Genomic DNA, 16,474 nt, shown 5'->3' on the forward strand with positions numbered 1-16,474 from the left:
AAGAAAGAAAGAAACTAAAACAAATAAAGATACTTAATCTCTTATCTAACATTTTAGGTGGGATCCACAATCATTCACCTGAAATTCCAAAGCCTAAAGTCTCTGGAAACCAAAGGGTATTATTGGAGGAAGGGGTTAAGTGTTGCAGGAAAGTCATTTGGAGGGAAAAAAATAACTTGACCTGAACTGCTATGGGGCTATTTACAGAGTTTGAGAACCACAGTGCTTCTCTACAATGGCAACGTTGCCCTCCCAGCTCCCTCCAGGACACTGCAATGTCTGAAGACATCCAGGATGTCACAACTGAGGGGTGCTACTGCCGACAGGAGGCAGAAGCCAAGGTGCTGCTGAACAGCCTATGATGGACAGGGCAGCCCCCATAACAGGGAATTATCTGGCACAAAAGTCAGCAGTGCTGAGGTTGAGAAACCCTGATTTATCCCACAAGGTGTGGACAAGCATATTTCACAGCAGAAATGTTGGGGGTGGGGGTGCATATTGCCTCTTTAAATTCTGAAAATTTCTGGCACACATCTGGACCCCAAGGTTTCAAGTGAGACATTATGGATCTGTTTTTCCAACCACAGGCCAATTCTTAAATCAAACAAAAAAACAATGAAGTATTTGGGGAGAGGGGTGTTTTTCTAAGTCAACATCATCCCTTCTTGGTTGTGACATCCTTGGCTCAATCATAAAGAGGGTCACATGAGCAAAAAATCTCAGGGGACTCACTGATTCCTCTCAGGACCTCTCTCAAAGCTTTATATTCACATCGTTCTCCATCAAAAGCCTATTAGGACACCTTCCCAGAGATTTTCTCTTCTTCTGAGGGGCATCCTAACCCTGCCAGGCCCTCATAGGTCAATAGCTTGTGTGGAATTTCCCGGTCTCCAACGCCACTTTGAATGACCTCAAGAAACCCTGCCACTCATCATTTCACCTGGTAACCCCTCTGCATCTGGCACATAGTGAATTAGCCTAAGGAAGGAAGTTCAAGGAGGTCTATTTTTATAAATGGTCACTTATAAGTGGACAATTTAATGTCTTAACCACTCCATTCCCTAGGCAACCACATGATTGTGGAGGCTCTCAGGACACGAATTCTTAGACAACAATAATCACTTGGATAAAAAAGTCCACATTTTACAGAGAGCCAAGAGACAATTACACATGGGGCCAAAGGAACAGACCAGGGGGTGAACTCAGGCTCCAGTGTGGGCTGTCCTCTGATCACACAAAGCAGGGTGTGTCCCCATAGAGCCAGCCTTCTGGCTAAATGAAGAAGTACCCTCCCCAACAACCACAATCGGCAGAGCACCCTGGAGGGACTTCCAGAGCAATCTGTTTCCTGGCACCATTTTACAGCAGCCCATAAAACATTCTCAGCAAGTAAGGAATTATGTGTCATCTCTGACCTCGGCTATTGTGCTTCCCGTAGTGTTTTTAGAAAGATCATTATAGATCTCTGTCATCGTTCCTTTTATTGCATCCATCATCTGAAAGATAAAAACAGAAACAATTTGGGTGATCACTTCCCTGAGGCTTTTTAAGAGGACAGACATCTAAAATCTAACATAAAGCAGGGGCTCTCAACAGGGGGCTATTCTGCCCCTCACAGGACATTTGGCATTTGTGGCTGTCGTGGCGGAAGCAGCAGGGGAGCAGGGGGAAGATGGCATCTACTGGGTGAAGGCCAAGGATGAGCTAAATTCCCTACAGCGCACAGAACAGCCACCACAACAAAGACTTCTCCAGGCCAATATGTCACCGGTGCTGAGGTTGAGGAACTGGTATAAACCAGGGGAGTAATGAATCACCTACAAATAAAGCTAGTTTCTGTAGCCACAGGCTCATCTGGAGGGTCAGGGCATTCATTCACTGCCTCTCCAGTTTACTTCCCCTCTTCCTTTGCTTTAAGAATCTGAGCCCTGACGGCATCAGCAAGTTTGTGGCATCAGCTCAGGTCCCCGCAGCAAGCACCTAGTTATCTACTGACTGAATAGCGTCTGCAGGATGATTTCTCTCCTGCCTCCCACTTGCTGGCTGATCCCACGCCCGTATCACAGGAGAAAGAGGAGGGGACAGGAGACCAAACGAGGCCTCTAAGCATGGCCTGGTCACTGCCAAGTCTCCACTGTGTTTTGCAGTTTGCTCCAATCCTGCGAGAAGGCAAGACACAGACCACCCCTGTCTCTGACGCCCGAGATTTGCTCCCATCATCACCCTCTCTCTGAGCCGTGGTTCCTCCATACAGAAAACAAGGATAACTGCAGTACCCCAGGTAGGGTGTGCTCAAAGGCTGCGTGAGAAAGCCGTGTGAAGACTGTGGTCCAGGGCAGGTGTTCAGAAATACCTGTTTATCTTATCTCTACAGAAAAAAAATTCACACGAGGTTTAACTATGAAACTGCCAACCCCCAAAAATAGTAACCCCCAAATTCACCCCAAAATGGGAAGAAAATGAATACGATGTCTGGAGATTTCCACTCCTAATTTGTTTCGGGGGCCACACATGGACGCTGCCAGGAAAAACACTTTGTGTTTCATGCAGTCGCTCTGCATAGGCTTTCCTGCCCCGCTGCACCAACCATGTCAATTTAAAGTATTAAAACTAAATGGCTTTACAAGAAAACTTTAGAAAGCAGATGAAATTCAATACATTACTAATGCAATGGCTACATTCCATTTTAAAGAAATCATGGATTTGTGATTTGTGGACGGACTTTCACTCTTTCTTCCAAATATAGCAAAGGACGCAACATTACTAAAGAGCACCCTTCTGCCAAAACACACAAATCTGGGTCTTCGACTCCGGGTCACCTTGGAGACAGGAAAGTTCATCAGCTCCAAAAATATTTCACTGTGTTCATTTTCTTAACTGTAAAGACAATATCTATGAAGAAGTTCATCCCTCAATTTTGCTGTAAGAGCAAAAGGGGCAGCCAAAGGTAATGGAATAAAACTAATGCAAGAGCTCAGAAAATGGAATAAAACTAAATGCAATGGAGCTCACTCAGCGGGCATCAGTTTCCCCATCTGTAAATAGGCGGCTTGCACCAAATCAATGGAAGGTGGTATAAGGCTGGACTACAAGCAGAACAAGAGACTATTTAGACAATACCAGACACCTTCGTCAATCAGTAATGAAAACATGACCCCCCCTTTCCATTCTCCTGTAACTCTGCACATCCCATTAGGAAGAAAGTCTCAGTTCAGTGCCAGTATGTACCAAACACTTATATGACAATCTCTCTTTTTAACCAAAGGAACAAAGACTTGGGCTTCAAGTCGTGACAAGGAAGGTGATCTGACAATGTTAAGCTCAATTTTGTTTTAGTTCTTCAACGAAGTCAATTTAAATAAAGTTAAATTTAACTTAAAAATATTACATCAATAACTCACTGGTGGACAGGTGAGACTAAAATCTTGCGAATGGCCATAAATGACTACACCTTGAATCCTGGCTGTTCTGACACTCAGTGACTCTCTAACAATCCATGCGTTTTATTCAAAAGGAGGACAGACATAGTAAATGAGAGACAAAGTCATCCCCGAGACCAGTTCTGATTTTAGCTGGGGTGAGGGGGACACTGGGGAAGCAGGGGGATGTTAGGTAGGGTTGCTTAAAAAAGCCAAGTGCAAGAACAATGAGTTCATGGACACTGAACATCTGTCCAACATAATAATGCAACTCTTTATTAAAAGACTTCAAGAATTCGAGATCCAACTATTCCCAAACACTGTCACCCATTCTTTCTATAAACCTGAATAATTTACTCATCACTAATTAGTAATGTACTCATTTGTGAAGAGTAAATTATTACTACTGCTTGCTTAGTCATATACTAAATACTCTTCCAAGGTTATTACTCATTAACTACTATTAATAGCCACTGAGAGTAACAAGCCTGGTGAAGAGGCGTCAGGCACCCAAATGCATTCACTCGACAGCTCTGTGTCGACACCTACTGTGTGCTGGGCACATTTCTAGGCCCTGGAGGTAAGCCAAACAGACAAGATACTGCTCTCGCGGAGCTGACAGCCTGTGGTTATTCTGCTATGAAGCAGCATGTTGCATGGACACGCACAAAAACGCCAGAGCACTCTCACGGGACGGTGAGAAGAGCTGCAGGATGTATCCACCTGAATTCAACAATGAGCACAGAAACACCTGGCAAATTCAGAGAAAGAGGCTGCAGGAGAGAACACCCACAAATGAACCCACCAAGGGGATTCCGGCCACCATGCCCCCCGAGGGTGGGCGCATCGGGAGGGAGGCCACTACTCCCTAGCCCATCTTGGTTCCTGGAAAGACCTACATGTGAGCGTCGTACCTTACACATCTCATGCTTACGATTCCGTCCCTTTGTTCCACGTGGCTTCTAGATGCAAACCAACCCCTTGGTCTGTTAGTTATTAACTGACGGAACAGTAACCTGTTCCAGCGCTTAAGGAAACCATCTCGATGAGTGCCCTGAATTCTGAAGGGTAATTCTGACGCCATGTCACTTTTCTGCTGTATACTGACTTTAGCATCAAAGCCCTCAGAATAAGATGCAGTGCATTCTAGATTTCTCTGCTTGGATCCAACCTTAGACCCAAATGGAAGAATGTGGGCTTGGAGAGCCTCAAGAAAAACAGGGTCTCCCCTCTGAAGCACCCTGGAAAGCCTGCAAGGTCAAGACCCTTCTGGCTCCCATCAGGAAGTGGGTCCTCTGAGCCCCCACCCCCACCCTCGGATGCTACTGGCACTCACTTTGCTAGTGTACTTGGCAATGTCTGCAGCGACGTCAGCAGAAGCGGTGGCGATGGGCAGGTCTGCGCTGACTGAGGATGCAAGGGTGCTCGTGGACCCTGAGCTGGTGACCAAGGGCGACGACTGAGTGCTGGTCACCAGGGTGATGGTAGAGGTGGATGGGCTCTGCGTGATCTCCTTCTGCTGCACAGCTGGGAAAGCAAAGCGTCCTGGTCACCCCACTGTCATGGGAAAGGCCCGACCCAGCACAAAGCTGTGCAGAGGGAGTGAAGTCCCTGACATACACCCTTTGAGCGTGTCTACGTTCAAGTGATAGACATTCTCCCCTTGACCAGACTCTGGCCAGGACCCTCTCAGCCTTTTCTGGGATGACGCCTCAAGCTTGGCCTGTAAAGCCTAGTGTAAACACTAACCTGGTTTCTGACAGCTCAAGGCCGCACCCCTAGGATGACCCCAGACCCTCCCCCAAAAGTGCCTACCTGAGAAAACAAGGCTGCCAAATGAATTTACTATTTGTTCCAGCCAATACCCTTTGGCCCCTGTCTCCCAGTCTCTATGGGAGGATAGGAGCCTAACTTCGAGAAGCATCAGTTAGCAACCCCACGTGGGTTTCACATGAACCAACCCCCCACTTCCCATTTTTTGTAAAATTTCATGTCCCTGACTCTACTGGAGTGCCCACTCAGCCCCTTCCCTACCCCCCCACTTTAAAACACCCAGTCAACTCTGTAGAAATTGGGACTGACGTCAGTTCATGCTGGACTTTTTTCTCCCTATCATAATAACATATACTGATTAAAACCAGTCCTTACCACTTTCACTAGTATCCAGCTTTGTTTGTCTTTGACCTAAGAGAGTCTGGAAACTGAGAACCATACCATCAACGGGTCTCTTCTTGACAGCACCTACGTTCCCCCGGGGAAGCTCATAATTCTTACGGGGTACAGCCACAGAAAAAACTGGAACTCGTCATCCCAATCTCAAATATCCTAGGTTCACTCCTGCCCCACTAGCTCTTTAGATTCCAAGAGCACCGCAGCTGCACTCCCACCGAGCCTGACCAATCTGTCGGTCCTCCTTCCCCCAGTCTTCCGGGGGCTCTTTGGGGCTGTTCAAGACCTGGCTAACTTTCAACCCACAGCTGCAGCTCTTTACAGCTCTACTCACTAGGGCACACTCAGTATGTGAGAGTTTCAACCAAAGACCCCTACCTCCAAGGATCTAGATGGTGGGCTTCCCTGCGGGACAAGATCAGCACCAGCGCTCACAACAGATGGACCGACGGGTACTCATCTGAGCAGCACCAGATCGAGCCACTTCAGCCACTGGTGCTTGATGCTGACTGTTCTTCTGGAGGTGGCTAATCCCTAGTGATTAAGGTACGCTTTGCTACCAACTCCTCACACTGTCTTCTTCCCGAAATAATGCCAAGAGGTTCACGGGTGGGCACAAGAAAACTTATACAAAGGTATTCACTGCAGCACTGCTTACAACAGAAAAAAACTGGGAGCAATCTAAATGCTCATCAGCAGGGGAATACTTGATTTAAATCAACTATGGAATACTATGCAGCAGTCCAAAAGAATAACATAGATAGAGCTATCATGTACTAACATGGATGAACCTCCAAAACATGCTGATGGGTGTAAAAAAAAAAAAAAAAAAAGAAGAAAAATAAAAAAGCAAGTATGGTACCATTTTTATGTTGTAAAAAAAGGAAAAAGAAAAAAAAAGTATTTGTATGGAGAGTCATATATACGTAAATATATATGCATACATGCATAAAAAAGGTTTCACGGTTAACAGTGGCCACTGAGAAAGGGTGAAGAATGAAATGGAAGTTCGGTCAAGACAACAGATTGCGGGGCAAATATTTTACCCCTTTCGAAGAAGCCTCTATGCATGTATCGTTTCTAACAACGGAGGGGGGAAAAAAATGAAAGTGAAAAAACAAGTCGCAAAACAATCTTTAAAAATAATGCCACATGGGATGCGCGAGGCCTTCAAGATAGGACGGCCACAAAACAAAAAGGAACTGAAAAAAAAAAAAGAAAAAGAAAGAAAACAATTCTGTCTCTCCTGTCGATGTGGCAAGAAGGGAGTGGGCGCCACGTTGAACAGAAGGGGGCATGGTACCTTTCACAGCCTGTCTGGTCTGATATCTCGTCCCCTGGGAAGACTGAGGCTGCTGGTTCTGCTGCTGGTTCTGCTGCTGGCGCTGTATCTTCTGCATGTGCCACTTTTGGGAAGACGTTTGAAACTTACTTGACGAGTTCCACACGACCCGCTGCACAGCCGGGGCAGTCTCCTTCGGTAAAAGCGGCCTCTGCTTTTTCACCGGGCTTCCCGTGGTGGTGGCGGCAGCAGCGGCAGTGGCGGTGGCGGCGGCGGTGGCCGGGGCCGCGACGGTGGACGTGGTGCTGGTGGTGGCCGTGACACCAGCCGTGGGAGTTTGGGAGGAGGAGCGGGTGAGGAGCGGAGTTTCAGGTGGGGACTGGTTGCCCGCTGTGGTGGATGGTGGAGCTTTACCTACAACTAAAGCCGATGCATGAAAACAAACAAACAAAAAGTGGAGATTGGACTCAGGCTGGCCCGCAGCGTCTGTCTACGCCAGTACATTCTGGGTCAAAGGGAGCAAGGCCAGCCACAAATGCCGAACTCAGTAGGGCAAGGATCCCCCAATGGAGGAGCACATCTCACCCTAGGCACAGAGGGTGCCATGCCTCTGCACATCTTCCTCAGAGTGTCGGCCTTTTCTTGTGAGCACTTGCCCACATCTGAGACTCTTATCAGGGCCTCTGGGGGAAATGGGGTGAACTAGACCCAGCCCCTGCCCTCAAGCTGCCCACCATCAAGTGGATGAACAAAATGACTGCACGTGGTTTGTTTTATAGTTAGAGCCAGGTAAGCACTTTGTGAAAGACCCAGCCAAAGTCGATCCAGAGATGAAGACAATCCCTTTGACTAGGGAACCTATAAAGCATGTACTCCCAAGAATCAGGTGACTTCCCAAAGGCCAGAGCACTGAACACCATGAAGTCACCCAGAAAGAAAGTCTCCCTTGACCTCTGACTCCCTCCGGGACAAAGTCCCAGTGTGCTGCTAATGGCCTTGACACCTAACACTAAAGGGAATTCGACCCCATGGCCAGAACTTTCCCAACACAATGGTATTGCTCTCTAAGTCAGGAGACTTGCGTTTGTTGCTATGGTTGTTGCTATTGTTGTTTTATTATTTTTTTTTATTTTAATTCCAATACAGTGAACACACAGTGTTCTATTTGTTGCAGGTGTACAATATCGTGATTCGACGATGCTTACGTATTACTGAGTGCTCACCATGGTTAGCACACGCCTTGCTTTTACTCTGACTGTATTCCCGCTCCCACCATTTACCACGCAATACGGTTTACCTCTTGTGCGGTGGTCAAATCTACATCTAAAATGTAATTAATTCTTCTGTAAAGCGTAAATTGCTTTAAATAAAAACATAAAGTCAAGAATTACACAAGCAGGACTTGGGAATGGCCAAACTAATGAACTGTGAATGACAGATTTGGAAAAGGCTGCCTTCCACAGTCGGTCTTCTGGGAGGGGGCGGGTGTGGTGGAGGGGTAGGACTTCAACAGGCAGACTTGAGAGTCTGGGGGGGGTGAGAGCATCAGCCAAGACGTGTTTAGGAACAGGCAGCATTTCGGTCAGTGAGAGCAGGCAGTGAGGAGTGGCGGGAAGGCGGGTTAGAGCCAGAAGCACTGAGCAGCCCAGAAGGGGTGGCCCCATTGCGCTCGTCTGTAAAGGGGGGGCAGGAGGTGTCAGGTATCACTGCAGAGGTCCCAGCCACCGGTGGGGTGGGTCTGCCGCCCCCCCCAGAGGATGCCCGTGGATCACACCCAAAACACGGGTACAAGGCAGCACCTACGTGGGAGACAGTGTACTTTGACATAAGTAACTTTGAAGGAGGATGATGTTTGTTCTTTTAGATTTATGTAACCTAGAAAAGACCTGACCTTGATTAGGCTAGGGAGGATTTTCAGTACACTGGGTTTTAGGAAGTCAAGGAGAATGAGGGGGGGGGGCGGGGGGGGGGGAAAGCTGACTTTCCTGACTCCAGTGCGGGGGAATTTTCTCGTTGGTCATCACGTCTGCCTATAGCCCTCCTCTGCCCTCCTGCCCCTCTGGGTCCCCCCCAAGTTCACAGGCAAGGGCGCAGGTGGAGCTGGAAGGGGAGCTCTCCATGCAGTGAGAAGCCCTGCTCTTTCCCCAGGATGATATGACGCACCAGACACTGGATACAGCCCCTGCACCTTGCAGGTGGGGAGGGGGCTCTGAACCCAGGTTTTCTAGGAGCGGTTTACCAGGTGGTCCCCCGCTGGGGTTTCTAACCTGCAGAAGCACTTTACCTGCCTCCCTTTCCTCCCAGGTGACCAAAAAATATCCCGTTACTGTTGAGGACCAAGCCTAGCCCCTCTCCTCAGACAGTAGGTCCTCCTCTTTCTACTGATTTGCAGAAACAAACAGCTGGCTTCGCCGATGGGTTGCTGCTCTACAGTGGCCATGGCTGGCTCTCTGTTCCAAATAAAAACCTGGAGTGTGCAATCCAAAAAGATTCTAGGCCCGAGGCACCCTTTGGGGTTACTACTTAGACACTAAAATATTTTGATTTCTCGAAGATTCTAGCGGTTTATAGAAGGGAAAAAAAGAGGCCATAGGAAATTCCGTTTGTCCTAGAAATTTGGAATGTATAATCAAATCACCTGTGTAGCCCAGAAAAGGGGGATTCTCTTAAGGGCCACCATTCCAGAAGCCGCCCCTACTTATTAACCTACTGATTGTAGAGTCTGGTCACTGTCTAGTACCTAAAGGGCGGGCTTTCTAAGAGAAGGATGGAAATTACTGATGTTGTAAGGTAAGCACAGCAAGGTCTCTATGGAAGTTCTCTCTTTGCCTCGATTCTGAGATCACCAGCTAGAAAGCAGTTCTGCTACCTAAGCCTCCAAATTCTACACATAAGCTGCATTCCCAGCTGAAGGTGAACTGAAGGTCACCATGGCACACTGCAAAATGTCCTTCACTTAATAAACTTGTAAGTGAAAACACAACGTTGAAAAAAATGCTCTACTGCAGAGTCTGATAAAAAGCTGATACTTCAAGACTCAACCATCAGGGGGCTCTAGATTTAAGACTGGCAGGTGTTTGTCCCAACCCCTGGGACAATGCCCTATCCAAATTATGTTTTAGGATCATCTTCAGCTTGGGGCGCCCAGGTGGCTCAGTCGTTAGGCGTCTGCCTTCGGCTCAGGTCATGATCCCAAGGTCCTGGGATCGAGCCCCGCATCAGGCTCCCTGCTCCGTGGGAGGCCTGCTTCTCCCTCTCCCACTCCCCCTGCTTGTGTTCCCTCTCTTGCTGTGTCTTTCTCTGTCAAATGGATAAATAAAATCTTAAAAAAAAAAAAAAATCATCTTCAGCTTAATTACACACACCACACACTTGGGGGTCTCCCAGACATATTTCCTTCAGACATCAGTGCAAGGAAGAGCTGTGTCTCAACTAGGATTTTTTTTTTTTTTTTTTTTTTGAAAAATAGGAGATCCTTTAAGGGATTGTAATTCCTTTGTTGCTTTGACTACTAGGAAGCTCACAGCCAAAATGAAAGCCCAACTATGCTAACTCTGAAGGCTAGAACATATTTCTGTGCATAAACTTTCCCAGACCGCTTACTATTCTACTTTCATCTTTTACAGACTTTATTTACATTTTGTTTCATGGTCAAATATTCTTGTCAATCTGTTACAGATTCTTTCTGGAAGGGGAAGAGGCATAAAACCAATCCCTCCAAAGATATGTTCCAGAAAATAAGGAACAATGTAACTGTATCATTCATAGGAGCACTACCATCGCTGTACCCAAATATTCCCATAAACCTCATGGAATAAATGCTACTCCCCTATTGTTTTCTGCCACATCTGCCTCAAATCCCAATCCACAACCCATCATCCGATTTTTCAGAGGCCATCCGTAAATCTAAGGTGACCCGGGAATGGTGTGCTATTCTATCCTCCCTGCCCCACTCAACTGCTTCTCTTTCTCCCTGCACTGCACCAGAGACATTCCATCCTCTTCTGAAGAACTACAAGAATTCTCGCTCCCTAACAATTGAGGTTCCATAGCATCCCAGGTGGGCAAGGACAAAGAAGATTCTCAAGGCCCATCCCCGACTTGCTCTAAGCAGCCAGACTCAGAATCACATCTTACTCAAGAGTTTGGTTGAAAAGTCCGCTCCTGTCAACAGTTGGGCATGGTCAAAAAATCAAGCCTGACTATCCCTTCGGGTACTCACAGAGTACATAAAGTTTTCTGGCTATAACATCCAGTTTGTCCTTAGGCAGTGTTTTTCCTGGGCCCTCAATTGACTCTTCAATTATATCTTTCTTGGGCATGTTGGAATCCCTTCTTACCCACGTGCCAAAACCAACGGAAAATGTGCTGACTGCTTTGTCCATGGGAAGGACACCTTTCCCATCATGCACACTTTCCTTCTGGAGGAGATCTTGCCTCCCAGGGAACCAATGGCAATGTCAAGACAGCTCTCACAGCCACAACTGGGCAGATGCTCCTGGCATCCGGTGGGTAGAGGCCCAGGATGCTATTAAACATTCTCCAGTGCACAGGATATAAAGTATTACTCTGCACAAAACGTTAATAGTGTGTCAGTGAAACATATGTGGAGGAACACCAATTCAAGTGCCCGCCATCCAACGCCTTCTCCATTTCTACAGCCCCAAGAAGCACTCGGCATCCTGGTACCACCTCCCCAAGTGGTCTCCTAATTCCAGTAAGAAAATGCACTGGGGAGGTGCCTGGGCAGCATGAAGGGAAGAAAGGGAGCTGAACTCCCAAGATCTTTGAACTGAACTTTTTTGACAATATCAACCTTGTCACATGTCTAAACGTTGACAAACACTTTAGGAAAATGAGTGAGCCTCTTGGGAAAGCAGGTGCTTCGGCTAAAAATGACCTTGGTGCTAGAAACACCTACCGTTTTTTACTTTTTCTGCTTGGTGCTAGAAACACCTACCGTTTTTTACTTTTCTGGGACCAGAATCAACCACGTTGGGTACTAAGCAGATCAAAGGCAGGCAGGCCCCGGGGGGAGTCAGTCCTGGGCCTGATCAGTGACTTAGCTAGGTGACCCTGAGCCAATCAAAGCTCTGCTCTGGTGCCTCCCTTTGTGACGTCAAAGGGTCACGTAACTTCTGGAAATACAAAGGCAAGGTGGCACTCTAAACCAAATCAAGAAACCGGAAACTGGTGCGATCACTTACCATCCTGCTTGGGAGATGTTTCTTTGGGTTCCTTCTTATTTTTACGACCCTCCCGCCCAGAATGGTCTTCTCCTAAATCTATGACAAGTTCACTTTCTGAATCGGAGTCCAGGCCCAAGTGTACTGTTGGGGAATCGGTCTCATCTTTCCCCTTCAGTTTATCCTTTGTGGGATGAGGGGAGGCTTTCGCTTTTTCTGAAAAGTCCTTCTCAGGCTGGGGGCTTGACTTTTCCTTGACCGAGCCCGGATCAGCTTTCTCGCTGGCTGGTGATGTGCTTTTCAGCTCCTCCTTAGTCTCCACAGGGTTGGCCAGTTTGGGCTTTTTTTTGACAGCCGACGGCTCTTTGTCCATCCGACCACCCTCTTTGTCTTCGGCGTCTTCTGGCTCATTCTTGGACTTCTGCTCATCGTCACTGATATACTCACTATCGCTACTATCAGACTTCTCAGAATCTTCCGAATCGCTGTGCTCTACGGCCGTGTAAACATCTTCTGAGATTTCATTTATGCCTAAATTCAAAGAGAAAACCCAGCATGTGGCGTAGTCACAAAATAAAGAGCAGGACCTAAAACGCAAACATTTTCCACGCCAAATGCTGGAATTAAAAAAAAAAAAAAAAAAAAAAAATTTCAAATCCCATCACACTGGCCTGGTGGGGTTACCAGTGAGCTAGCTGCAGCTGACAAATGGAACTTGGGTTTGCAGAGGGTTTCAGTTACTGACCTTCAAAGATGACAAGGGACCAGACAACGTAAATTTTAAATGTATCGGAGCTACATCTTTGCATCACTGCTAACTAATTGGGATGCAGAGAGTGGGAGGGATTGAAGGGAACAACAGAGATGAGCGGTTAAAACGGATCCATTTTACAGATCAGAAAATAGAGGCCCAGAGAAATCACTTATCCTAGGACATAAAGAAAACCAAGACAGAGGGAAGGCCAGAACACTGGGCTGCTGACGGGCCACCAGCGCTGTTCCCACGAACTCCCAAAGCATTCAAGTCCTTGTCCCTTTGTGTCTGGGCCTCCAAGAAACAAGCCAAAGCCTTAAAGCAAAGATTGCCAGCTCACAGCCCACAAACCACATCTGGCCAGCACACACGTTATGTAGGAAGCAAGAGCTTGGCCCAGCAGGTATTTTGTTGTTTGTTTGTTTTTCACTTAGAACGACCATATTCCCCAATTCACAAGTCAGGAAATTTCACACAGAAATCAAGACAGCAGGCTTGTGTGGAAAGAGCAGAGGATCTGGCCACTCTGGGTTACAGGCCTGCAAGGCAGTGGCTGGCTGGAGCCATGAAGCCACTGGCTGCTTCCCTCAGGGACACACCATCTCTCCAGCTGACCTGGGCGCCCAGCCTTCCCTCCTGCTCCCTGAGCTGATGCAGAGGCGAGCCACCATCCTGTCTGCCCTGTTCTTCCACGGACAGCGGAGTCAAGAGCAAAGTCACATCTCTATCCAAAGCCAGACAAAATGACAACATAGCAGATGTTTCTCACTCTCTCTCTCTCTCTCTCTCTCTCTCTCTCTCTCACACACACACACACACACACACACACACAAATGGGCAAAAGCATATTCCATTTAACCCATTTATGTGTCCTGCTCCCAATAATGAGTGTCATCTGGCCACAGGTAAACAAGACTATACCCTAAAATGCTGAAATGAGAAAAACCCAATCTGTACTGTCTTCATTCTAGAGCCATGGCCCCCATGAGTGAGGTCACTGTCCTGACCCAGACACACTGAAAGGAAACCTGCAAACAGACAAAAACCATGAGCAGCCCAGCAAAATCATTATAGAATTATATGCCTCCACCAGGGCTCAATCCAAACCAGGAGAAGCCAAAATACAAAAACTCAGATCTGGTATAACTTCTGGGCCCCTAAGGCTTATGCTACGGTAGTTAACAGTGAGACACAAGTACAAATGTGACCACATTTGTGATAAAAAAGGCTTGGATACCAGAGCCCAAAGGACATGAATTCAAATCTTGCTCTTGCACTTTTATTCACTGTGTGACACTGAACTAGTGACCTAGCTCTCTGAGCTTCAGTTTCTTCATCTGCAAAATGGAACTGATAATGGTATCAACCTCCCAGGACAATTTATGCACCGTGCATAGTACAGTGCAAGGTATGCAGGAAACAGTCGGTAAACAGAAATATTAAAATTCTTATTAACGTTAATAATAAATCAAGGAGTTAGACCAGCTGCATGGAAGGACCCAAGGCGCATTATTTAAATGGCCTGCAAAATTTCAGCCATGCCATTCAAAGTCCTAACCAAACAGAAAATCCAATAAGAAATGCCTTCCTCTGGCCCCTCTGGATGACTCCTGACTACAGCTTACTCATCCCAAGGCCCATAGCACCCAGACACTGTAAACCTCATCCTGGTGTGGCTCTCTCTCCTGAGGCCAGCCATCCCCTACTTCTCTGCAAATACCCTCCTGGCTTTGTTTACTTAGTCAATGAATATTCCAGAGCATCTACTATGTACACAAGACCAAGTACCATGGAGAACATAAATGCTTATAAGGCAACCTCCCTGTCCTCTAGGAGCTTCCAGTCTAGCTTCCAGTCCAGAGGGAACCCCTCCCCCAACACAGAGACTGCTGATGCTTCCAAGCAGTAAAGTGCCACAGGAGGCGGCAGATGGGGAGGGGAGGGCAACCAGAGGAGACTTCCTGGAGGAGGTGATGCCTGAGCTCAGCCTGAGGGAAAGGATTTAGGTAGGCAGTGTGAAGGCAGGCAGCACGGGGAAGAGGAAGGGAGGCAACAGGTATAGAAGCAGGACGCGTGTGCCGAGTGGGAAGGGCTCAGTCCGCAGCAGAAAAGTTTGTGTTGGACATGTGTGGAACACACTTGATCCTGACAGTAGGAACCTGACGTGCACGGACAGGGAGCATAGGGGCAAACTCAGGAGGATCCTTCCACTTTCAAACTCCCCTACCACCTGCACCTCAAGCCTGCAGGCTGCCACAACCAGAGAATAAGCTGGGTGGAATTCAAAGAACCCTTCTAGGGGCGCCTGGGTGGCTCAGTTGGTTAAGCATCTGCCTTTGGCTCGGATCATGATCTCAGGTTCCGGGGATCGAGCCCCGCATCGGGCTCCCTGCTCAGCAGGGAGTCGGCTTCTCCCTCGCCCTCTGCCCCGCGCCTGCACTTGTGATTTCTCTCCCTCAAATAATCTTAAACAAACAAACAAACAAAAAACCCACAAAGAACCCTTCTGAACCACTAACTAGCAAATTGGAAACATTCTGCCCAGAGTGGAGCTATACCTCAGTAGCACACACAAGGCCAAGGTCAAGCAGCTGCTAACAGCAGCTAAGGTCCAATTCTGGCTTCATCCAGGCCGTGACCCTACAAAGAGTTAACGGTGATGGTGGTGACAGTGCCTGGGCGAGCAAACCAAAGGACATACCTAATTGTGCTTTGCAACTCTCTATGGTCTTGTCAAGATTTAGCTGGAACCTGCTGCGGATCTGCCGCTTAGGCGAGATGAGAGGAACAGGCGCCGTCTGCTGCTGGACCGACTCGCTCAGCTCCTTCAGGTCCATCTCGGCCTTGCTCCGATCTGGAAGACATGGTCACCCCCTCATCAGGCAGGCGCTGGCCGGAGGAACAGGCAACGCTCACCACTTAGCTTCCTTCTCACAAACACGCGCTCTAGAACACGGCGGGGAGAGAAACCTCAAACCTTCTTACTGTTTGTCCCAACATCATCTGCTCGACGACGTGCTGATTTGGAGATAATAGCCCGAGAACACATTTGGCAGATTTACCCAGTCTGCTGAACAGTCGCCTGGGTGGCTTTCAATATTTAAAATGCACAATCCCAGCCAGATGGTTGTCTGTGGAACTCCGCGTCATTAGGGAGCTCGAAAGCCGAAGGTTACAGTAATATATTCAATCTCAGTATCAGCAGATAAAGTCACACCGAGTCTGGCCAGAGTGTGCTTTTTAACTCCAGGCCCAGATCAGAGAGGGCTTGTACCCAAGAGACGCTGAGCGCCTCCCCGCCACAAGGCCACCCCGGAGCGCACACACATAACTGGAGGTCCGATTCCTCATTTACCACAGACTTCACTTTTCGTTCCTAGTCGACCCGAGACTGGAGCTCAAGTCAGAAAAGGATGGCGAATGCCAGAGAGGCAGACCTCCTCCTTTTGGTCCAGGCATCCATCTGAAGACAGGTGAACAGATTAGCCCTGGATATTCAACCTGTGTCTTCTCACTCAGATACACTGCAAGCTCCTCGCCCTCGTCCCAGGCAAAGGGCTCTGACGGAGGACTCAGGGCCAAGGGTCCGGCCACCCTCCCCACTTCGACCATGGGCTCCTTATATGACCAACTAGATCAGATTCCAAGGGTCTGTGAGCTTGCA

General features: G+C 47.9%; 1 protein-coding gene across 7 annotated transcripts in view; it reads right to left on the minus strand.

Annotated features, from left to right (window-relative positions):
* ZMYND8 (zinc finger MYND-type containing 8) overlaps nucleotides 1-16,474 on the minus strand; it is a 123,992-nt gene that overhangs the window by 16,817 nt on the left and 90,701 nt on the right. For 4 of the 7 annotated variants that reach the window (XM_028121868.2, XM_028121866.2, XM_028121869.2 and 1 more), the window contains exons 14-18: nucleotides 15,512-15,664; nucleotides 12,078-12,587; nucleotides 7,021-7,290; nucleotides 4,756-4,946; nucleotides 1,416-1,496 (exon numbers count right to left, since the gene is read on the minus strand). In XM_028121868.2, coding sequence (XP_027977669.1) covers nucleotides 1,416-1,496; nucleotides 4,756-4,946; nucleotides 7,021-7,290; nucleotides 12,078-12,587; nucleotides 15,512-15,664 — 1,205 coding nt within the window. Of the gene's footprint in view, nucleotides 1-1,415; nucleotides 1,497-4,755; nucleotides 4,947-6,891; nucleotides 7,291-12,077; nucleotides 12,588-15,511; nucleotides 15,665-16,474 lie in introns of all 7 variants that reach the window. The other 3 variants (XM_028121865.2, XM_028121862.2, XM_088026785.1) reach the window with 2 other exon arrangements.

This window comes from Eumetopias jubatus, unplaced genomic scaffold, assembly GCF_037043125.1.
Source record: "Eumetopias jubatus isolate StellerSeaLion01/CBP00866 unplaced genomic scaffold, mEumJub1_p1.0 scaffold_9, whole genome shotgun sequence".
Classification (NCBI taxonomy): Eukaryota; Metazoa; Chordata; class Mammalia; order Carnivora; family Otariidae; genus Eumetopias; species Eumetopias jubatus.